The 24,972-nt window shown below is 36.7% G+C and overlaps 2 protein-coding genes across 5 annotated transcripts in view; one reads left to right on the forward strand and one right to left on the reverse strand.

The window, feature by feature from the left end:
- The window catches only part of USP9X (ubiquitin specific peptidase 9 X-linked), a 127,642-nt gene extending 114,859 nt beyond the window's left edge, over nt 1-12,783 (reverse strand). Inside the window, exons 1-2 of the mRNA XM_081327628.1 lie at nt 12,681-12,783; nt 11,943-12,001 (exon numbers count right to left, since the gene is read on the reverse strand). The gene's annotated coding sequence lies outside the window, so the exon portion shown is untranslated. The remainder of the gene's footprint in view (nt 1-11,942; nt 12,002-12,680) is intronic.
- A 178-nt stretch (nt 12,784-12,961) lies between these two features.
- The window catches only part of MED14 (mediator complex subunit 14), a 70,827-nt gene continuing 58,816 nt past the window's right edge, over nt 12,962-24,972 (forward strand). For all 4 annotated transcript variants that reach the window (XR_014026402.1, XM_081327434.1, XM_081327436.1 and 1 more), the window contains exons 1-5: nt 12,962-13,291; nt 14,290-14,316; nt 20,433-20,538; nt 23,351-23,524; nt 24,411-24,540. Coding sequence is in view for 3 of the 4 variants with exons in the window: in XM_081327434.1 (XP_081183560.1) it covers nt 13,110-13,291; nt 14,290-14,316; nt 20,433-20,538; nt 23,351-23,524; nt 24,411-24,540 (619 nt within the window). In the remaining variant the exon portion in view is untranslated. The remainder of the gene's footprint in view (nt 13,292-14,289; nt 14,317-20,432; nt 20,539-23,350; nt 23,525-24,410; nt 24,541-24,972) is intronic.

Consider the following 24,972-nt stretch of genomic DNA (forward strand, 5'->3'; position numbering starts at 1 on the left):
GCATGAATAGCCAGCTCTTCAGTACTACCGGTAGCATTAGGAGGACTAGTTTCAACTTATATCTATTCTGTTGTTTTTCTCATTGTTTCATAATGGTAACTTAGCAAACATGCACAAAGCCTAAGGTTTTTATAGTCAGTAATTTTATCCCAGTTTCACTTCAAAACCATGAAAAAATACAAATCATAATTTCAGAGGTTTAGCTATAACATATACGTCTAAAAAGAGCAAAGAAAAAAACTAACTTTAAGGGAAGAATTTAAGGAATTGGAACTAGAATTAAAAATATATCCCAAAAGAAACACGTGAAAGAAAAAAAATATTACTTTAATACCAAAAGAGGACTCAGACGTTACACAGATAAAAAATTATAGACCAGTATCATTAAATGTGGATTACAAAAGAAATAAAAAACAAGGATTATTTTATGTACATTGGAATACTATGAAATGCAACCAGGAAAACAAATGGCACTAATTTTCCTAGACCCCCAAAAAGCTTTTGACAATGTCAATTGGCAATGAATGATACAATAATTAAATTACATGGACTTTGGAGAAAAGTTCATAAAGATTATTAACACAGTATACAATAAACAGCAAAAGTAGTTGTAAATGGGGATTATACAGAGAACTTTAATATAAAGAAAGGCACTAGACAAGGATGTCCATTATCCCCATTGTTATTTATGCTAACTTTGGAAGTTCCTAATAGAAATATTAGACAGGATCTAGAAATTAAATGAACGGAGATAAAAGGGGAAAGCTACAAATTACAAGCATTTGCGGATGATCTGGTATTCATTTTAGAAGAACCTCTGGAGGCAACCTCTAAACTAAAGAAAAAGGGTAGAAGAATTTGGAGAACTAGCAAGATTGAAAATAAACAGAAAAAAAACTAAAGTTATAGTAAAAAAATCTTACAAACAAAAACAACTTTCAGAAAAAATAGACTTTCAAATAGTTAGAAAGTTAAAAACTTGGGAATATATTTAACAGCAAGATGCACAATGATAAGATAATTATATAAAATTACTAAATCAAACAAAATTGGATCTGGAAAAATGAAAGAATCTACAACTATCAGTGCTAGGAAGAATAGCTACAGTGAAAATGAACATTTTACCAAAATTCCTTTTCTTATTTCAAGTAATATCTATAAAAACAGAGAAAAAATTCTTTGATGATTTGAATACATTGATTTTGAAATTTATTTGGCAAGGAAGGAAAGCCAGAATCAAACTGAAAATGTTCCAAGAAGCTAAAGAAAATGGAGGATTTGGATTACTGGATTGGACCTTATACTACCAAGCATGCATTTTAACATGGTTAAAAGAATGGATAACCCTTAGGAATAAAAGATTGCTATATCTAGAAGGACATGACTTGCAACTTGGATGGCACACATTTTTATGGTATGAAAAGAGTAAAACTCATAGATACTTCCAAAACCATTATATAAGAAATGCATTATTATATGCATGGGAAAAGATAAAACAAAATTTATACAAAAATCCCAGGATGGCTATCAATGATGGAAGCATCACTTCAACCAAACTTAATTAAATTTAAGAAAATTCTAACATACAAAGATATTCTGTATACAGATGGTAACTTAAAATCCAAACAAGAATGAGAAGATCATGGTATTGCTCTAGCATGGTGGCCCCGACTGCAAATGCAACCTCGTATAAAGAAAACTTATATAAAATGTTTTATAGATGGCATTTACCACCCATTAGGTTAGCAAAAATGTTTAAAAATATTTATAGCAAATGTTGGAAATGTAACTAAAACCCTGGTACATATTATCACTTGTGGTGGCCATGTGTTAAAGCAAAAGAATTTTGGACAAAAATACATACTTGGTTAGAAAAGTTATTAGGGAAACACATACAAAACCAAACTCTTTTTAGCTCCACAGATATTCCAGTTGTATTTGATGTACTGGATGTACTTCAATAACAGTTCTATGTTTTTGTATGTTTCTGTAATGTGTGCAGCATAGCCAAAAGGTATTGAAAGGTGTACATTGCCATTGTGTAAAAACAGAAGATTTCTGTAAAATGGTACACGTTAGGTTAAATTACACGTTTTTGTGATAAGGAGCCAAATATCTATAAACTACACCCAAAAGTGTTCAGGAAACAGTCTTTGTTGTCCAGTGTTATCGAATGCTTCTTTCCTTATCTGTATCCTAAGTTCATTTTAGATAAAAAGTATATGTTTGCTTTCTTTAAAATATTTAAAATAACCAGACAGCTTTTCTTTTTAAGATTTCTGCTATCTATTTAAAACAAAGTCTTACTTAGTCTGAATGGAGTGGAAAAACACAGAGATAGTTACATGGAACAGTAAACAATATGAAATGTGTGGATGCCAGGAAATCTAGTTTGCATTACTGCAAACTGTAAAACATTTCTATAAATCTAGAAAGATGCAAACTTAAACTAATGCTAATATTTTTCAAATGAAGAGTCTGTATCTAAAGCCTCTATAGGTAAAAAAGTACTTTGTATGTATGAATATTCCATATACTTTCTTAAGAATGTATTTATTTGATTTAGATGTTTTACAAAAATTTAAAACATTTCAAAATGAAGGATGCTGGTACATAGCAAATCACTTAATAGTGGAACTACTGCAGTTCAAGTTCTCATGAAAATGCCTTGAAATATTCAATGTTTGCATTTCTTTTACATTTAACTTTATTTCTATCCATCTATACCCAGGGGTTCCCAACAGGGGGTGCTCGCACCCCCTGGGGGTAAGAGACAGTATATCAGGGGATGCAAAAACTTGGGTTTCCAAAATTATAGTGTATATGCATAATTCATTGCCGATCTTTTGTAAGGGGTGCGAGAATATATCAGAAGCATTCTAGGGGTGCGGAATATAGAAAAGGTTGGGAGCCACTGATCTATACAATAAGAATTCTGCTAGATCAGACTAAAGTCCTACTTAATCCAGAGACTTATTGTATTTTCAAGATATCTAACCAGAGATAATAAGAACCCACTGGTATGGAGAAGAACAATGATTCTAGTTACATTAAATAAATAATGATTAAGGCCACCAAACATGAAAATGAATATCCCAATTGACCAGCATAACATTGCATACAATGAATGCCCTGTTTTAACTACTGCATTCAATATATGAAAAAGTATTTTGCATACCTCTGATCATTTAATTGGATCCATAATCTGGAATTATGACAGAGGAAATAACTTTTTTTTTTATTTTCCCCCCTAACGCTGCTTATGTACTAACTGTTCTTAACTTTTATGAAGAACCAAAGTTTTTAATTCTTATCACAACCCTTTCCACCCTTTTTCCAAAGGAAAGTGTCTCAAATATCCACCACAACGTGTTTTGAAATAGTTATCTTTTTTCTTTTCCCTACAATCTTAACACACAGCAGGAAATAGTCTCATAATATTTATGCATTTAATTTTTTTTCATACTTCCAACATAGAATATTAGCAAAAGAGTTAAAAATGAGAGAGTATTTCTTTATGGGCTATATACTTCACCTTTTATATACGGTTGGCAGTACTAGCAGCTTACAGTAGGTATAATACACAATGTAGACCAAGCAATACGATCAAAAGATAAATAAATTACAAATATTAAAATTAATGTTTTAACAGCTCAATGAAAGAAATGCTAGGCATTACAATATTACCAGCCTGGTCTCTTTAACTAGAAGTGGACAATTAATTTTCCCAAAGAGCCACATGAGAAATAGATTGCTGTGGAAGGCAGAACTAATAGGCTGAAGCTAATCCTGCTCAATATATTATCACTTTATATAAGAAGCAGTAAATTATATGGTTTTGATTAGCTGCTACTGGTAAGAATACATGTTATATCTTATTTACATTTGAATTCTAATATCTGACTGACCTCTCACAGGCCAGACAGGGATAGCCAAAGGGTCAGATGTGTATGTGTGGAGGCTTTAAAATGCCCATGTCTGCTCTTTATTTCCAGTATCATAAAGAGAATGGGCCCCCCAAAAAGTACTATTCCGTGTTTAAATTGAATCAACATGAGACTCTGTACTCTCTTATCATACATTCCATTATCCTTGGCTCTCTATTAAATCAAGGGACTTAACTAGAAAGAAAGGGCATTTTCAAATAATATTGTGAACTCTGTATTCTATATATTGGTCAGGGCTTCAACAGATTATTGAATTATTAAAAGACAGGAAATTCTCCAAGCATCTTCAGAAAATGAAAACAGAGTTACAAACAATTCCTCCATTTTTTGAACCCCAGCTCCAGCCAAAGAGAATACCAAGTCCAATGCATGGCCTGCTACATAAATGAGGCCAGATAACACTTAGTGTAGGTTGTCATAGCAAATATGAAACCCTCAGCCATTCCTGATTAGGCAACCACAGCATGAATGTTAAATCCCCAGGATACGAAATTTTGCATAAGGTTCTGTCATGCAAGAGATTACTCCCAACTACTTTAGGAGGAGACATATACTGCTCAAAAAAATAAAATAAAGGGAACACTTAAACAACACAACGTACTGTATTTAATAGTAGGATGTCTTATCTTGTGTTCCCTTTATTTCTTTGAGCAGTATATATAGCAGGGAAGATAGTACGCAAATGAAACTCCTTGCCTAGCAGATAGGAACTGCTACTTGACTTAGGGAGAGGAGGTGGATTTGGTGGGAATTCACCTGTGCTGTGGATCCAGAGGGAACACTACAGAACTATTGGAATTTAATTGGCTTTTTTCTAGAGCCTGCAATAAAATACATATAAAGCGGTATCCCTGAATTGTTGCCTGCAGGATTTATTATAGTAGTATCAGTGGGGAATAGCTATTCTCTACAAAACACCGCTATGTTCGTTTTCATGTCCACTTTCCTTGCTATATCATACAATTTATCTGCAAAGGTTTTCTCTGATTGATTCTGGAACTAAAAGCCTTACAGGCAGTAATTTAAGGGCAAAGCTTTTTGGCAAGTTAGGTTTATAGCAAAGAGCAGAAAACAGTTAATGAAGAAATCTGACAACTGAAGACTGCAAGATGCAATCTAATCTCTCTCTCAGAATCTAACTCCAAAATTTATACTTCATTCTCAAGCATAATGGGCTGAGCATACATGACATTTAGGTTGACGCAATAATACCAGTGTATTATCAATAAAAATGATTGGTCTCAGGGTCTTTGCTTCTGACGTAGACTGATTTAACCCTTATACTCTGTGACATTTGCAAATATCTTCCTCTAGCAATAACCAATAAGATAGCATCATGTGCATATTAATTATATTCTTGACCCAGAATGTCATCAGAAACATTTCTTGCACCATTTTTTATATTTGTAAATTCATTAAGTAAATCAAGGAAATCACATAATCTTACTCTTTAGTGATGTTGAACTATTTACTAAGGATTCCATTTATATTCATGCATAATGTTTTCTATCATATATCATTCTTATCACACTCAAATCCAACTTTAAACTCCATACTGATGCAAATTTTCCATAATTCAATAATAGTCTATTCACCATCAGACACATTCTCTAAATCACATGAACTTGACATTCATGCATTTCTCAGTGACCTGCCAATAAAAAGAAAAATATAAGCTGCATACATCTTCCTACACTGCTCTTCCCAAATTTTGTCCTTGATATCCATCATAATCAGAATTCTGTCAAACACTTTCACAGATATACTTATTAAATTAATCTCCCTTAGCTTCAAATGCATTCTTGGCTTTTTTTGTATAGATCAATTACTGAACTTTATTGAGTTTTATTTACCAATGCAATCCAATAATAATAATAATAATAATAATAATAATAATAATAATAATAATAATAATAATAATAATAATAATAATAATAATAAAGTAGTAGTAGTAGTAGTAGTAGTTAGAAGGGACCTTGGAGGTCATCTAGTCCAACCCCCTGCTCAGGCAGGAAACCCTATACCATTTCAGACAAATGGCTGGCCAGTCTCTTCTTAAAAACCTCCAGTGTTGGAGCATTCACCACCTCTGGAGGCAGGTTGTTCCACTGGTTAATTGTTCTAACTGTCAGGAAGTTTCTCCTTAGTTCTAGGTTGTTTCTCTCCTTGACTAGTTTCCATCCATTGCTTCTTGTCCTGCTTTCAGGTGCTTTGGGGAATAGCTTGACTCCCTCTTCTTTGTGGCAGCCCCTAAGATATTGGAACACTGCTATCATGTCACCCCTCACCCTTCTCTTCGTTAACTACACATACCCAATTCCAGCAACCGTTCCCTATATGTTTTAGCCTCCAGTCCCCCAATCATCTTTGTTGCTCTTCTCTGTACTCTTTCTAGAGTCTCAACATCTTTTTTACATCGTGATGACCAAAACTGGATGCAGTATTCCAGGTGTGGCCTTACCAAGGCATTGTAAAGTGGTATTAGTACTTCACGTGATCTTGATTCTATCCCTCTGTTAATGCAGCCTAGCACTGTGTTGGCTTTTTTGGAAGCTGCAGCACACTGCTGGCTCATATTTAAGTGACTGTCCACTAGGACTCCAGGATCTCTCTCACAGTTACTACTATTGAGCAAGGTACCACCTATACTATACCTGTGCATTTGATTTTTCCTGCCTAAATGTAGAACCTTACTTTTTTCACCATTGAATTTCATTTTGTTAGATAGCGCCCAGTGTTCGAGTCTGTCCAGATCCTCCTGTATCTTAAGCCTATCTTGGCTATTCCTGCCAGCTTGGTGTCATCTGCAAATTTGATGAGTTCCCCATCTATCCCCTCATCCAAATCATTGATGAAGATGTTGAAGAGCACTGGACCCAGAACAGAGCCCTGGAGCACCCCACTACACACTTCCTTCCATGTAGATACAGTTCCATTGAGGACCACACGCTGAGTATGGCCTGTCAGCCAGCTACGAATCCATCTGGTGGTGATGCTATGTCACCAACATTTTTCTATCTTATCAAGTAGTAGGTTGTGATCTACTTTGTCAAATGCCTTACTGAAGTCCAAGTAAATTATATCTACAGCATTCCTCTGGTCCACTAATTTTGTCACTTGGCCAAAGAATGCAATAAGATTTGTCTGACATGATCTGTTTTAGACAAACCCATGTTGGCTTTTAGTGATAACTTTGTTTGCATCAAGGTGTTCGCTGATTTGTTGTTTATCTTTTCCAGAATCTTCCCAGGTATTGAGGTCAGGCTGATAGGTCTGTAGTTTCCTGAATCTACAGTATTTTTTCCCCTTTTTTGAAGATGGGAACTACATCAGCTCTCTTCCAGTCCTCTGGTAGTTCCCCAGTGCTCCAGGATCTTTGAAAAATATACTTCAGTGGTTCTGAGATCACGTCTGCCAGTTCCTTGAGAACCTTGGGGTGTAATCCATCTGGTCCTGGTGATTTGAACTCGTCTAGGCTGGACAGGTGCTCACTTACCATTTTCTTGCCTATCTTAACTTGCGTTTCTGTTTTTTATGGCACTGGTTTTGGTAGGTTGGACTGTTTTTTCCCTTTGTGTAAAGACAGATGCAAAAAACGAGTTAAATAGTTCTGCTTTCTCCCTATTGCTTGTCATCTTCTTGCCACTTTCCCCCACTAATGGACCAATCATTTCCTTAACTTTTTTCTTGTTTCTTATATGTTGAAAGAAGCTTTTTTTGTTATTTTTGTCTTTGGTCGCAAGCCTTAGTTCATTTTGAGCCTTAGCTTCCCTCACTTCATCTTTGCAGGCACGGGCTGTTTGCTGATATTCTGCCTTAGTTAAGTGCCCCTCTTTCCACTTCTTATACTTGTCCTTTTTATCTTTCAGTTTATCAGAGAGTTCTTTATGCAACCATACTGGTTTCTTTTGAGAGCTGTTATTTTTCTTCTTTGTTGGTATTGTGCTAGACTGGGCCTTTATTATCTCACTTTTCAAAATTTCCCAAGCTTCTTGAGTTGTTTTCCCCTTTAGGATTCTCATCCATGGAATTCTTCCCAAGGTCTCTCTAGGTTTATTGAAATTAGCTCTCAAAGTCCAAGACTCTAGTTTGGCTTGTTCTATTGCTTGTGCCTCCAGAATGTTGAATTCCAATTTTGCATGATCACTTCCCCCCAAGGTTCCTGTGGCTTCGATACTTTCTATCATTTCATCTCTGTTAGTGAGAATTAAATCCAATATGGCTAATCCCCTAGTTCCCTTCTCTATCTTTTGGGAGAGAAAGTTGTCTGCTAGGTTTGTCAGGAATCTATTAGATATTCCACTTGGTGCAGAGTTTGTCTCCCAGTTGATATCAGGGTAAAGTCCCCCATTACTATTGTGATGTGCTTCCTACATACTTTGGTTAGCTGACTATTTCCTCTGCTTGGTTGGGTGGCCTATAGTAGACACCTATGGCAATGTCATTTTCCCCCCTTTTATATTGACCCAAATGCATTCAAGTTTACAGTTTTCATCATTGTTGTGCTCTATTTCTGTAGAGATAAAGTTATTTCTTATATAGAGAGCAACTCCACCTGTTTTGTTTAGTCTGTTTCTTTTAAATAATTTAAATCCCTCTAGCTGTGTGTTCCATTTGTGGGTTTCGTCCCACCATGTTTCTGTAATGGCAACAATATCATATCCGCCCTCATTTACCTGAATTTCTAGTTCACCCTGCTTACTGTTCATACTCTGCACATTGGTGTATAGACATTTGAGTCCTTTATGACTGACCCTGTGTTTACTTACTACATAACTTGTGTGGTGCCTGAGTTCCCCTATTTTCTTAGATTGCCGGGGACAGTGATGTTCTGTATCAATTAACTCACTGTCCTCGTTTAGTTTAAATATTCCTCCAGAAAAGCTGTGAATTTATTGTCAAGTAACTCAGTCCCTTTCTTGGATGGATGCAGACCATCTTTTTTGTACATTTTTTCATTGGACCAGCTACAGACATCGTGACTAATATAAACAAAGCCTTCTCCTTTACACCACTCCTTTAGCCACATATTAAATTCTGCTATACGCTGTCCTTTTCCATTTTGCTCCTTATACACTGGTAAGACCTCTGAAAAAGTGAGCCTACAGCCTATTCTGCTGAATTCCTGCCCCAAGCTCTGGAAATCATTCTGCACAGAGAGTACATCCTTTTGGGACAGATCGTTAGTGCCAAGATGTACAATAGCATCCACATCACAGTCTTTGCTGGCATTGTTGACTATTTTGAAAATACACTTCTTGTCCCTACTGGCAGTAGCACCTGGAAGACATCTGACCTTTTTTTTTTTTTTTAGTTATATTTATATACCTCTGTATCCTTTCCTAAATTTACATCCCTTATAATTGAATCACCAACCAGAAGGTGGCTTCTCTTTTTGGGTACCTTTCTTTCCTTGCATGACTGGTGTGTAATACCTGATTCGCACTTCTCCCTGTCAAAAACAAGTTCATCTCGGACCATGGTCCCCTGCTTATTTGAGTTATCATCACAATTACCTTGACCTGTTTCCTTAATGTCCCTGTTAAGGTCAGCAAGGGCACTGTATCTGTTATGCAGGGACACAGCTAACGCTTTGGGTTTATGGTTCACAGCTCTCACCCTGCTAGATCCCACGGTTGTCCACACTGCCCTTCTCCTGAAGGATCTTTGCGGTAGAGGGGGCTGATAGCGCAGAGGCTCAGTAGAGTAGGAGGGCTGAACTGAACACTTGATTTCTGCCTGAAGAGCACAGATTACAGACCCTAGATAAATAATCTGTCCTTGTAGACTAGTGATTTGTGTACAGATAGCAGAGTTTTCCAGTTTGAAAAGAGTGCTGCGAAAGACAGCTGCAAAACAAGTGTTGCACTGAACTAAGCCAGACATGCTGAGATGAAAGGAATCTCAGATGCACTTGCCCTGAATGTACCACCACTATTTTTGATTTTGTTATATGATTCTCGCACCATTAGGCGCGCGGGCCGCTACTGTGCTCCTCCACCCACCTTCTCCTTAACTCACAGTATTGTAGCTTTTCCCAGCAGCCTCTGGCAGTTTAAAAGCAAAGAGGGTCCAATCAGCAAGGGCTTAGCTACTGTGCTCCTTTACCCACCTTCTCCTTAACTCACAGTATTCTAGGTGGCATAAACAATAAAAACCACAACAATACAATCTTATTAACAAATAATAAACCAAATCCACTGAGGCACCAGTGATTTCACATGGCACTTTTCCAATTATGAAGCACACGTCTTTATACAGTTGCAAAGTAAGCCACTTACATATTTTAACATTTACATTATGTACAATTGCAGTCTTACCATTCTCGCAAAATACATTACTTCCTTTTCATTATTTTTCTTGCATATTATAATTGATAGGATTGAATTCCACTCTTCCAATATATCTCTATCACAAAGAAATATCTAAAATATAGTTACAATTCTTTTAACTATATTTTATTCTCTACGTGCATTAAACAATAGCTTCCTTATCCAATTTTTTTGCAGAAATCATTCACAGCTATGCATTTTTTGTCTCCCCCACAGTGCAATGGAATTTTCTATGCTGGGAATGGGAATGGCAGTTTGCAAAATATTTCAGGGTCAGAACATTTGTTAAGTTCCTTATCAGACAAATGAGTAGCAGAATCTTCTCTGAGTCAAGACCCAGGTATAAACTGGGTCAGAAGGACCAAAGAGGCCCTACCTTTGCAGCTTACTTGATAAAGGGGTGCTAAAATACCCATAATCAGTTTTCAAGATTCTGCAATCTAACCTCTTTTCTTTTTAATAAATCTGATCAACACAGTGAGAATTAAGCTTTCTTCATTGTGAGCAGCTTCAGGAGCTTGTCAAACACCCTTTTCCACTTCTTTGTTATACCACCATGCATCTTTTTATACTTCCTATTAATGCACGTCCACGGTGTTTTGTGGTACTTTCTAACATTGTCATGGCTGTGATCAGTTTGAGACTTTAAGATGAAGTTTAATGAGATTCATCTGCATATCCTGCTAATCATGGTGCAATCCTCCTCTAACTATTTTTAGAAGACACTTAATTTTAGCTTCAATGCATCCCCAGCATGGTGGAGACAACTCAAAAGAATAGACAGCTATTTGAGATTTAACTTGTAGAGGTTCTGCTATTCTTATACAGGTTGTGCCATATAAATGATCTGTAATGCATCACTGCTGATGATGCTGATGAAACAACCAGGGGCTGGAATCAGCCTTGCTATTATTAGTTACTTAGATTGTGGTTGGCATGACCTTTCCTACCCAGTTATTATATACTGCCTTTCATGCATTCTTTCAGATTCTTCTGCTCGAATAATACTGACCCAAATTCCCAGGTTGCAAAAGTTCTACTCTGAATTTTGCTTGATCTATGGAGTTTTCAGGAATAGGCAGTTTGCCCATTACTGTTATGTCTCATCAATGTCCTCTTTCAAGCACTTTAGCAAGCAATAGTCAGTTGCTTGGTTGTTCTTTCATCAGCAAACATCAAAGTGGCAAGGTAAAGACAGGGAGACAGCATGCTGCTAACCGGTAGTAATATCTTTTTTGCATTTCTTCATGTTATTTATGGGAAGGAAGTGTTTGCTGGCTCAAACTTGAGTTTTTAAGATTCCTGTGTGGAACAACTAGGATATTCTGAGTCTGATCTTATGATTGAGGAGAGCAGAGAGTGTATGGGCATTCATGCATTTCTTTTTATATATATTATTTTTAAATTGTTGTATGCTGTTGTTTTGGACTAATGCAGCTTTCCATCAATCAATCAAATAAATAAGGTGAGTGAAAAATTGCCAGTGTGGAATGCCTCAAGTCTTCCAATACTGTACTAGTATTAGCTGTGATCAAGCTAAGGAAGTCATTTCCTTCACTTAGTATGCTATATAAAGTAGGCCACCGTGATAGCTTGTTTTACAAACCATAATGTAGGGTGATATGTAAACTAAGTCAATAACTTATAGGTTATTACTACTTACAGTTTAATTGCTTTGGAGAGTAATTATAGGAAGGAACATTATGAACGCCATCTTCGGTTCTAGATGAAAGGTTGGATATTAAACTAATAAGTAAGCAAATAATTCAGTTAAAAACATAAAATTAAAAAACAAATAAGTTTAGTTAGACTGAGTTTATTGTAAATGAAACGAGAGAAATTTTTGCCATCAAGAAATTACTTTTGCTTAAGGCTACTACATCAGGCTAGCAGACATTGAAATGACCAATATGTAAAGCAGTGTTAGAATTTTCTGTATCTCTGCTATTATTTATTGGTAGACCAGGTTTAGCAGCCTGAAGCAAAATTAATTTCTGAAAGATCTTACCTTAACTTTATTTCGGTTGAGACTACATTTTTAAAACAAACCCCCAGCCTACTCTCTTTCTTACAGTAAATTAATTTGATACCGACACAATATATTGCTTCTCCTAATGTCTAGTAATTTACTGTAGTCACAGCAGAAAACGCCACCTATTGGCTCGCAAAATTCCAAACGACCACCAGCTGACCCAAAGTGATAGCGCACTCTAGTTCTTTGCTGCCCTCTAATGAACGTTTGGAGTTTTGCAAGCCGTGTCTGCTAGTCATACGGAGGATGTCTTCGTGAAGTCTGGAAGGGGGGGGGGTCTATACGGCTTACATAACGCAAGAAGTTAAAATTGAATGATGACATCTCCCTCGGTCTTATGATAATACAACATTACGTTTTCGTTGCTACCTTAAAATGGATTTGTTCTTGGATTTTAGTTGCTCCCCACTTCTTGCCCCTTTTGGTTCAAAACCAAAGATTTTGAACCCGGAAGCTTGGAACTATTAGTGAAACAAAACAAAAGGGAAAAAAAGAGAGAGAGAGAGAGAGAGAGAGGAGAGAGAGAGAAACGATTTATGATGCCTATAATATCCCAGACGGGACCGTTTCCTTCCTGTCCGACACTTTCTCCGGATCACTTCCGGTGCAGTGTTCAACCCCGCCCCTTTTAGCAATGGCGGTATCGCCGTCGCCAGCCATGGCGTTGGCTGGGCAAGAAAGTGCGTTGTGAGCACTTGCCTACATTTGAAGCTTTGCCGGCGGGTGCCTATCGCTGGGGTGCGAAAGGGCTCTGGCAGCGCGCTGGGGAATTGGCTGCTCTCTTCTTGTTTTGTAGCGATGGCGCCGGTGCAGCTGGAGAGCCATCAGCTGGTCCCGGTGGGCGGTGGGCCCGCTTCGGCTCCGGCCCCACCGCCCCCAGGGACTGCGACCGCGGCAGCTAGTCCTGGATACCGACTCAGCACTCTCATCGATTTTCTGTTGCATCGGACGTATGCGGAGCTGACTGTCCTGGCCGATCTGTGAGTCCTGTAATCCCAGCGCAGGGGTAGGCAACCTCGGCTCTTTTATGACTCATGGACTTCAACTCCCAGAATTCCTGAGCCAGCCAAGCTGGCTCAGGAATTCTGGGAGTTGAAGTCCATGAGTCATAAAAGAGCCGAGGTTGCCTACCCCTGTCCCAGCGGTATCTCATTCTCCGGCTTTGCTCGGGAACATCCTTGCCGCTTAGACGCTTCTTATTCTTTTTGGAGAGGAGGGGTGGTGGTGGTGGAATCTGTGTTAAGTTAAAAGTTATGGAGAAAAGAGCAGTTAAGTAGTAGTGCCCAAGCTTCCGAGTCTGGTAACAAAACTGATTTTCACAATCAAAAGAAAGGAAATGAGTTTCTCTGCCTAACAGACCCAGTCCCTCATGCTGTGATGTAAATTTCAGCGTCAGAGTAAAAGTTTATAGTATGTGGTTTATATTATGTGAAGCAGAAATTGGGAGACTAGGAGTAGGAATTGGAAGCATTTAAATTGCTGGTCCCATACTGGTGTTGTATTTCATCAGTTTAAGTTACTATAAACTTTGAAACCATGTTCTTTTGTATGGTGTAAACATTTTAGATTCAAGACATGCGGATGCATGTGTTTTCTAACATGGGATGCATGATAGATACTGTATGTGTTCAACAGGTGAAGATGCACAGTATATCTTCTCTAAGTTTTATATATTCTGCATAGAGATGCAGTGTTTGTATGGCAAATAGATTGCCATCAGAAGAAAATGAGTTATTTATTGTTGAAGCTTTAACAGTTATGCTTATCTCAAAGTATTGTTAATTTGTGTAATTGAGATTTCTTTTGTAAAAAAATTAAATATCAAGTTTCAAAATGTGGGCTCATAATACATTGACATTTGCATATATTCTGGAATGTAAGGCAATGTCTATACTTAGAGGCTACTTTTTATAGTCTAAAATGTAATATTCTTGCAATCATTTATGACATAGCATTTTTTTTTCCTTTTAAAAACCAGATTACCAAGAAAAACTGATATGGAGAGGTGAGTAATGATTGTTCTGATGGTTCTACAAGTCAATGAGAGATAGTTGAACTTTGTTGAACTATAGAAATATTGCTATAGAGCAATATTTTAATGCAAAATTAGAAAATCAAAATACATTTGACTGCTTTACACATATGACAGCTTGATTCTGTGGAAATAAACTGATCAATCTATTTGCTTACAGTAGAAAATCCAAACTATAGTTTCGTATTGCCTGTAGATCGTAACATTAGTTTGTACCTATCCTCTAAAGATTACTATGTTTAAAAAGTTTATGCAGCTTTCAAGGTAAACTACTGATAAAAGATTATTATTTTAAAAGGATCACATTTGATGAAGACTTTGTGGGTTTATAAGAATTGATCTGATAGGTGGCACAAAATAACTTTTTGATAGCAAAATCAGTTTCTAGTTTTATTTTCAGGCAGTTTAAGTTGCATTTCATTATAGAAGATAAGACTTTCCCCCACTCTTTTGCTTCTCTACAATTTTTCTCATAAGCAATATACAAACAACATAAACAATTATTTATGTGGCTAGCCGAACATTTGAAAGTTAATGATTTCCTTATATAGGTAGTCTTCAACTTACGACCACATTTGAGCCCAAAATTTCTGTTGCTAAGCAAGGCAGTTAAGTGAGTTTTGCCCCACTTTACGACCTTTCTTGCCACTGCTGTTAAGTGAATCACTGCAGTTGTTAAGGTAGTAACATGGCTGATAAGTGAATCTGGCTTCCCCATTGACTTTGCTTGTCAGAAGGTCACAAAATGTGATCACATGACCCTGGAACACTGCAACCATCAGAAATATGAACTAGTTGCCAAGCATCCGAATTTTGATCGTGTGGGTGCTGCACTGGTTGTGAAAAATGTTCCTAAGTCATTATTTTCACTGCCATTATAACTTTGGTGATCGAATGAACTGTTCTAAGTCGAGGACTACCTGTGCTGGATATTTGTTCAGTCTATAATGTTGACTAAGTGCATGCAATGCTGTTTCTAGATTCCATTAAATAAGGGGGCTAATTCTGCAGATTGGCAATCTCTCTTGAGCTAGTATGAGGTGTTTCTCCTCTGTCTCTTTCATTTCCCATGAAGCTATATTAGGAATGCATCTTTTAGCTTCTGTTTATCAGGGTTTTTGGTCCATCTGGCTTGTTTCAGTTGTCTTTTGAAAACTCAGCCTGCAACTGGCTAATCTTCAGCAGCATAACTTGCACAGACCATCTCAAAGTTGCCTGCCATCTTTTCTCCTTTCCAGGTGTCCATCTAACTATTTCAAGTTTTATCAATTCTTCCCTCCCTTTTGTCAGGATAGCAGCAATACCTCCTATCATTTTATCTTCTATTTTATCTTTAATTGCTACTCTGCTGCTCTCCATTTTAAAAGGTTTGGGCAACTGTGTGACAAGATGGCAGCAACTATGGCTATGCTGTCACACACATAACTGTATTGTTGTTTTTTTCTTCCTAACAGAAATTTCTCAGACTACTACATCAACTTAAGATAGCACATGATAAAAATATTATTTTAGAGTCTATAGTCCTGTGTGAATTATAGCTAAGAAAATAGAAAACTCTAACTAAGAACCAGGCACAATTTCAAATTATGATTTTAAGTCGGATTATAGACAGTGGTTTATTTGTTTTATTAATGAAATTTCTAGGGTGTTGATGTTCAGCAACTCTAAGGAGTTTAACATATACAAACCATACAATCAAAATAAAATGCAAAGATAACATAATCTATAGGAAACATCAACAAAATTTTCTCCCCCATCAGCAGATAAAACGATTTCCCCAGATATGCTAACTGAAGTTTTCTTTTGGAAAAAAACAAATGCACAGATAGTATAAGTGGTACTTCGCTCAATAGTAGTAACTTTGAGAGGGATTTTGGAGTCCTAGTGGACAATCACTTAAATATGAGCCAGCAGTGTGCTGCAGCTGCCAAAAAAGCCAACACAGTGCAGGCTGCATTAACAGCAATAGAATCAAGATCGCGTGAAGTATTAATACCACTTTACAATGCCTTGGTAAGGCCACACTTGGAATACTGCATCCAGTTTTGGTCACCACGATGTAAAAAAGGATGTTGAGACTCTAGAAAGAGTACAGAGAAGAGCAGCAAAGATGATTGGGGGACTGGAGGCTAAAACATATAGGGAACGGTTGCTGGAATTGGGTATGTGTAGTTAACGAAGAGAAGGACTAGGGGTGACATGATAGCAGTGTTCCAATATCTTAGGGGCTGCCACAAAGAAGAGGGAGTCAAGGTGTTCTTATTGAGATGTAATTTCTTATCTTACTCCTCTTTAGAACACAGTATTTAGTTTGGTAAATTTTCCTTTGTTGCCGTTTGTTCTCTGCTTTTTTTTACTATATTCAACCTATAGGAAGATGCCTATTTTTAAAGTTCTTTACATTTTGGGATTTGTGCTTAGTCTTGTAACAAACATTGGAATTCTTAAGGCAATGTTTGGTATTTCCCAGCAATCTGTTACTGGAAGGAAAAAGCAATCCCTGCTGCGTTACTGATCCCAGAGAAGCATTTGCATGTATGCAGGTATCCTTAGGGTGCCATAGTTATGGATGAGAAATATTGGTTGCAAAGTTGGCATTTCTGGATGTAATACAGATATTTTGGACTTATTTTTGTTTCTTTGCATGTTTGATATTTTTAAAAAGGCATATGCTACTGACTACGCTTATGCACATATGTAACAGCTTTTGCTAGGATACATGACCACTGCTTGTCCAGAATGTGAAAAGTGAAAGATTGTGACTAAACAAAATTTTAATGTATAGATAATACCACCAGAAATTATTTTAGCCTTTTAAATAAATGTTGTTATTGATGTTAAGATCACCATGAAAAACATCATATATTGTTATGTATATACTAGGTTAATTATTTAAAGACTGAAGTGCAACATAACTATATTTTAAATACACAACACTCCAAACAGTAAAAGTAAAGTCCAAATTGAGAATATTTCATTCTTAAGAATTGTTTAATTGAAAGTGCTTTAGTTGTAATAGATGGTTATAGATTCAAAATAGTTTTCAAGAGTATTTACAAAAGATACTATTTTTTCTAGCATCAGCTAAATTAGACATATTACATTGAGAAAAATGTTTCTCATTTCTTTCCTGTTACCTTTATTGATTTTATTGCAGAGATGTTAACATAGGAAATAGATTATTTTGTTATCTAATTTTACCTTCCAAAAGACAGAAGCAGATGAAAAATGTGAGGTTCTTTCCTGTTGGCTTTTTTGAATTAGCTGTTTTAGATTCTAAAAGTTCAGTTCCTAAAGAAGTAACCTTGTAAATAATTTTAATGTCCTCCTCTAGTGCAGGGTAGGCAACCTTGGCTCTTTTATGACTCAAGGACTTCAACTCCCAGAATTCCTGAGCCAGCATGGCTCAGCTTGGAAACCTCTCTCTTTCCCCTCAGCGTGGCTGGCTCAGGATTTCTGGGAGTTGAAATCCATGAGTCATAAAAAAGAGCCAAGATTATTATAAAGAGTGATATTTATAGTGTTCTTTTAAAAGTTGGTAGGGGGGAGAGTCATACAAATTTCATGGGGATGCTATTCCAGAGAGTAGGTGCCATTACAGAGAAGTCTGCTTCCTGTGTCCTACAGCTAATTGTAAAAGCTGGATCCTTGGCTCTTTTATGACTCAAGAACTTCCAACTCCCAGAATTCCTGAGCCAGCATGGCTCAGCTTGGAAATCTCTCTTTCCCCTCAGCGTGGCTGGCTCAGGATTTCTGGGAGTTGAAGTCCACGAGTCATAAAAAAGAGCCAAGATTTACCCCTCCAATAGGCTTTCAAAAGCCAATAGAGGGAGCTTTTTTTTTTTTTAAAGGTCCCGGAACGCCGTTCTGTAGCGTTCTATGAGAAAAAAAGCCCTGGTTCAGATAGCTTTTTACATGGGTTGGCTTATATAGCTTATGTGGACATTTTTATTGCTGTCAATGTCCACTTAGCTTCCTTAACAGAATACTGGGTTTCCATTTAATTCTCCAGTGAATTGTATTTATCTAGCATTATAGAATTCTGGTTGTCTTTCTCCACTGCATTTTCTGTGTGTGTTTGTATGTCTATAAAATATATTCCCTGATTAATTCATTTAATAATAGTTATTGAATGAAGGAATCCAGTAAATATAGCCGAATATGTACTGTATAACGATCTTTTTGGGTATCCTTGCTACATGGTTCCTTTATATAGTTGTCCTTGGCTTATGACCAGTCACTTAGCAACCATTCATAATTACAATGGACCTCTCCAGAAGCTACTTATGATCCAGACCTGGAGTACCAGTGGCTGCACACCTCTCTCAGTCACATGGCCTCATTTCAGGCACTTGGCAACCGACTCATCTTTATGGCTGGTTGCAGCAATTTGTGGTCATGAGGGGAAATTTATAACAGTTTTTGCTGGTTTCTGACCTTTTCGACTGGTTTCCAGCAAAAAGAAACATTTACAGGAAGACATTGATTTGCTTAACAACCACTTAATGTCCCTTGTGTTTGCTTAATGTCTGCTGCAAAAAGGTCATTAAACTAGGTTCAGTCATGCAGGTGTCTCAACTTATAACCATCCTTACTTATAATTTGGGGCTCCATTACGATCATAAGTCAAGGTCTACCTCTGTGGTCACATGTCTTGAACAGTATTTTATTTAATTATCTGAGAAAGTATTGTAGCTCATTCCAATCCATTTGACCTTACTCATTCCTAAAACAATCAGATAAGCTATATTTCTGCTTTTGACAATTTCAAGTTCTCTTTTATTTATGCTTCTCATATTTCATGTTCTAATTGGATATGTCTGTGATTCCACACTACATTTTCATAATTTAATGTGAAATCCTTGTTTAAGCAACCCATATACTTTGAATGTATATTGCATGTTAGTAGCATTTTTTATTTTTGATAGCTAATAATTAGAATGTGCTAATAATTAGAATGTGCTTTTTTACATCAGTAGCAGGAGTTTCAATGTACAGTATCTATGTTGTCCTGAAATTATACTGTCCATATCAGTATATGTTAAAATAAAGTTGTTTATGACATGTCACTATGAATACTTGATGTAATTCGGTTTTGAAGTTTGTTCCTACATTTTAGTTTAGCACTTTAGGGCATGTTTTAATTAAATAGTAAATGTCATTGGTCCCCAATGCTGTAGGAGCATTGATTAATCACTTATGCCAGAAAGTCTCTAAAATATAATATTATATAATCTTATACATTCATTATTTCTATTTAAAACCAAGACCAGGAGGATTTAAACTTTACAACAGCATTATCAAGAAAATGGAAAAAATGCAGCTTAAAGTTTAACTGCTTATATCTTGGCAAAAGAAAAAAGTAAATATGTTTGTTTTCTACCATAGTACTAATAATGAATCGTTAATCAATTCTCCTGGGGAATTAGTTTAAGAGATGTGGTGTCACTATGGAAAAAGCTTTGTCTTAAGCCTGAAGATTTTACTTTCTACATAAAGAGAAATATCAATTCTAGTTGCACGCAGAAACTGTTCAGAGAAACAGACATAGCTAATACAGTAGTGGTAATGAATTTGATGTGCTTATTTTCTTGATATTTGTGCTTTTCTATAGGAGAATTATTTAGGTTAAAACTTAACCTAATTTAAATTAAATTAAATAATTGATACGATGCAGCTAACCTTTTAGTGTTAGTGGCCAATAATTCTTGGTTTGATTTATTATAGAATACATGACAAACTGATACTACTTTTGAAAGCAGTTTGCTAAACCCAACTTTTCAATACAGTTGTAGATAAATAGATGGAGGATAAAATAAAAAAGAAATCTTTTTAACTATATATAAGACAGTTTTAACATATTATTAATAATTCAGTCTTTGAAGTGAATTAATCCAGCAATGCCTTAACTTAAAATGCTTATTTTATTTTATTGCAACTACATTCCCAGTCCAGTGATGAGCATTAATTTTATCTGGTCATAATTATTTTTAGTATCTCCTTCTAGAACTATTGTAACTGATTTTGATCTTGTTTTCAAACTACCCACATAGTTTCTCAATGAATTTTTGTTTTTTGTTTTTTTACAGGAAAATAGAAATAGTGCAGTTTGCAAGTCGTACACGGCAGCTGTTTGTCCGATTATTAGCCTTGGTAAAATGGGCAAATAACGCTGGGAAGGTTGAAAAATGTGCGGTAAGTTTGAGTGTCATGAGTAATGCCCAATGAAATAAAGTAAGTTGGAAGTTAGTTATTTAAATAAAGGATCCTTTCTGGAAATGTCAAGTAAGTTTGGCTTTTCTGACATCTTGGATAAATTTCATTTAGCCTGTAACTAGACTATTGGGATTAATTGCAGATCTCTGGCTTTGCTTCAGACTATTTGCTTTCTGTAGGTTATAACTAAAATAGAATGCTTGGCTATTGCATGGGAAATGAGTTGAATCTGGCTCCTGTCAGCTTCTAGTCTGAATATGTGGCCAGCCAAATGTTGCCACCCTAGCATTGCTTACATCATTGCAGTGGCATTTCTTGCCACTATCCTCCAATCTTTTTTTGCTGGAAGACAGATTTGATGATTTCTAAGAAATGTGTCTAGAATTGTGCTTAAACATGGGAGTATGTCCTGCTGTTCCGCGACTTTGATAGTGATCTGAACAATAAACTCAATGATGAATTCTTGCTCGTGTTTTTACTATTACCTGTAAGGTGGCAAAATTTTGTATAGCCTAGAGCAGGGGTGTCAAACTCAATTTCATTGAGGGCCACATCAGCATTGTGGTTGCCCTCAGGGGGCCGGGTGGGTATGGCCAGGGTGGGCGTGGCCTACTGGGTGGGCGTGGCTAGAGTGTGTGTGTGGCCTACTGGGTGGGCATGGCCAGCTCTACATCGTTCGCATCAAGGATGGCAGTGGGGGCCTGGGCAGGAGTGGGACAGATCTGAGGGTCTCTGGCAGAAGGAGGGTCTCTGGGCCAGGGCCAAGGCAGTGGGGGCCGTTCCCTCACTGTTTCCAGGATGGCTTCGCGGGCCGCATGAAACCACTTCGCGGGCCGCATCCGGCCCCCGGGCCTTGTGTTTGACATGTCTGGCCTAGAGTGTGCCAACAAATAAGGAGCAGTTGCCAAAATTGGTTATCCCTCCCCCCTTAGCATTTGTAGCAATTAATCTCCCATCGCTTTTTTATAACTCTTTCTTCTGCTATATATTATTATATCATCTGGATATTGTAGAAGTTATTTTAAGTTACTGGTCTTTGACTGTAAAAAAAAGTATGCAATCATTGTTCCCAAGTGAGCTTTTTCCTTAGAGTTTTCCCCCCTAGTTTGAGATTAATAAAATAGGCATTGTCAAAGGTGAGGAACTGAGAAACTATAATCTCATGGTGCAAACTCCTCCTCTTGTGTATGTTTGTCACAGGCTTTCATGCATGCATGTAAACTTAGTGATGTTTGTTTTATCCTGATAACCAGATTCTGCAGACATTTCGTAGTTTGTATCTACTCTTAAATTATATACATGTTTGTCTATAATTGCACTTTAAACAAATTCTAGGGTAATGTGCAATAATTAAAACTGCAAAATGAAAATATACAGGTGGTCCTTGACTGAACAATAGTTTATTTAGTGACCATTACAACACCACTGAAAAAGTGACTCATGGCCATTTTTCACACTTGCGACTGTTGAAGCATCCCCGTGGTCATGTGATCAAAATTCAGATGCTTGGCAACTGACTCATATTTATGACAATTGCAGTGTCCCAGGTTCATGTCATCACCTTTTATAATCTCACAAACAAAGTCAGTGGGGAAGCCACATTCACTTAACTACCCTGTTGCCAACTTAATAACTGCAGTGATTCACTTAACAACTGTGGCAAGAAAGATCGTAAACCTGTGGGCAAAGCTCACTTCACAAATGTTTCACTGAGCAACAGAAACTCTAGACTCAATTGTGGTCATAAGTCAAGGATAACCTGCGCTCTAAAGTTACCACAATAGTATCGATTTATCTAGGCTTTTGTTTCTGATTTCAACTTCAGCTCCCACTCACTAGACACACTTTTCTTTCTTTCCACTCTTCGGCAAACTCTCATATACCCCTGGTTGGGCTGTTCTATTTTGATCGAAGTTGGGGTTTTCTCGGGATGGGGCTCCCTACCGTTCTCAGTTTAAGCAGTGAAGCACTTGTCACCTGTCACAATTCTGTGCCATGGCTTCCTTGATTTCTTAGACAAGTCAACCCATACATGAATAGTAGCAGTGCTGCTTGGACAAGCTATACTGCCAGATAACTATACCGATATTTCTTTAATAGGTTGTTATTTCTCCTCCTTTTTCCTTGGTTCTTCAGTAACTGATTCCCCAATTGTCTCGCAAATGCATGATCTTGTGCATCCAACCACTTGCACTTTCTTAATATGATTTGTGTATTTACTTAAGAAATATAATGCATAAGATTAACATTAATTGTAATGTATTTTCTTAGAACGGACGCGGTGGCTCAGTGGGTTAGGACGCTGAGCTTGTCGATCAGAAGGTCGGCAGTTTGGCGGGTCGAATCCCGAGTGCCGCGTAGCAGAGTGAGCGCCTGTTACTCGTCCCAGCTTCTGCCAACCTAGCAGTTCGAAAGCACGTAAAAATGCAAGTAGAAAAATAGGGACCACTACGGTGGGAAGGTAACAGCGTTCCGTGCGCCTTTGGTGTCTAGTCATGCCGGCCACATGACCACGGAGACGTCCTCGGACAAGCGCTGGCTCTTCGGCTTTCAAACGGAGATGAGCACCGGCCCCTAGAGTCGGAAACGACTAGCACGCATGTGCGGGGGAACCTTTATACCTTTACCTTTTTATTTTTTTATAATGACTCCAATATTTATTTCATCATAAATGCTGGCTTTTGGAATAGATGACTTATAAGTAGTTGTGCTTCATAGGAGCCTTTAGAGATAAGTTAACAGTAAATAATTAGAGAAGGATTTATTTCTATGTATTATTATTTTTTAACAGATGATATCAAGCTTTTTAGATCAACAAGCTATTCTGTTTGTGGACACTGCCGATCGGTTAGCCTCACTGGCCCGAGATGCTTTGGTTCATGCCCGTCTGCCAAATTTTGCTATCCCATATGCTATCGATGTGCTGACAACTGGGTCATATCCACGATTGCCAACATGTATACGGGTAAATTACTCTGCAATTTTAAATTGTTTTAAATGCCCTTCCCACATTATCTCAAGTGCAGTTTTCTTCATAGCTTTGTGTCATTTCTGAATATAGCCTTTTTGAAATACTTTCAGTTGTTAAAATGTACGTTAGTTGGAATAAATTATGCCAAATATTTCCTATTGATCTTAAGACACCTTGCTGGAATACATGATAATTATCCACTATCAAATACATTAATATTATTATTAGGCCAACTTAGAAATAAGATAGCTTTTGATTTTTTTTGAAGTATTTTAATGTTGTAAGCTGCCCAGATTTACTGTATAGAAGTTGGGCAGCCATATAAATTGTTTATTAAATAAATAAAATAGTAGCTTGTAAATTTCTCCAGAACTTTGCTTAAGGCTAGATTTAACAATATGCTCTGGTTATTGTTGATGAATAGTTTAAAGTAGCTTCATTTTTAATTATGAAAGCATTTGAATAAGATTACTGCTTTGAGCGTATTAGTATTCTTCTATTAAATAATCATTATTATTATTTAGTTGTTAATCATGTTGACTGTGATTAGTTAATTTCTAATTAAATAATTCAGTTTTGCCATATGATGTACTTTGTACGAGTTTAGTTGGGTTTACATTTCTGTAATCTCTCAAGCTTAAAATATCCTAATTTCTGTATTTACTGGTTCTAATAACAGTTTACTGAATTTCACTTGTTCATTTCAAAATTGCATGAAATTATTGTAAATGTTTTAGCTAAGCCTAGTATTAGACTCATGGCTAATAGTAGCCTATTATATGAATGCCAAGGTTTGTCCTTGAAGTTTTAGCTGTGTTTCCTAACGAAATGCAGAGTAAGTTAAATTGGTATGATTTTAAAATTCACTTATCTGCAACAGGATAAAATAATTCCTCCTGATCCAATAACAAAAATTGAAAAGCAAACAACCTTGCATCAGTTAAATCAGATTCTCCGTCACCGACTAGTAACCACAGATCTTCCACCACAGCTGGCTAATCTTACAGTAGGTAAGAACTGAAATTACTTATTTATGATTAAATGGGCTTAATCCTATACAGGACTTAATCTCTGAAACATCCAAAGATTCAGGAGAATGAATCATGACTGAAGGATATGGGAATCTTTTTTCATATCTTTTCTCTTTCTAAAATTTTATGTCAAAAAATAATTTGTTTCTTTCTAAGTTAAGTTCCTAAATTCCTTGATTGCCGGCTGATGATCTTTATGAAAATAAAAAATAGACAGATTGGATATAATAAATAATGGTTGAGGATTAATGGCCTTAGAAAAGTAGCAATATATGCGTCTAGCAGAATCTGTTTATTGGCTCTGCAGGCTTTTGGATCCAAACTTGGTCTAAGTTGACCAAGTAGTGGATATGGATATGTGTCTTCAGTAGTAACTATAATCTTGGAGAACAACATTATTCCACTCTAATT

Source organism: Vipera berus, assembly GCF_964194415.1.
Source record: "Vipera berus genome assembly, chromosome: 4".
Lineage (NCBI taxonomy): Eukaryota > Metazoa > Chordata > Lepidosauria > Squamata > Viperidae > Vipera > Vipera berus.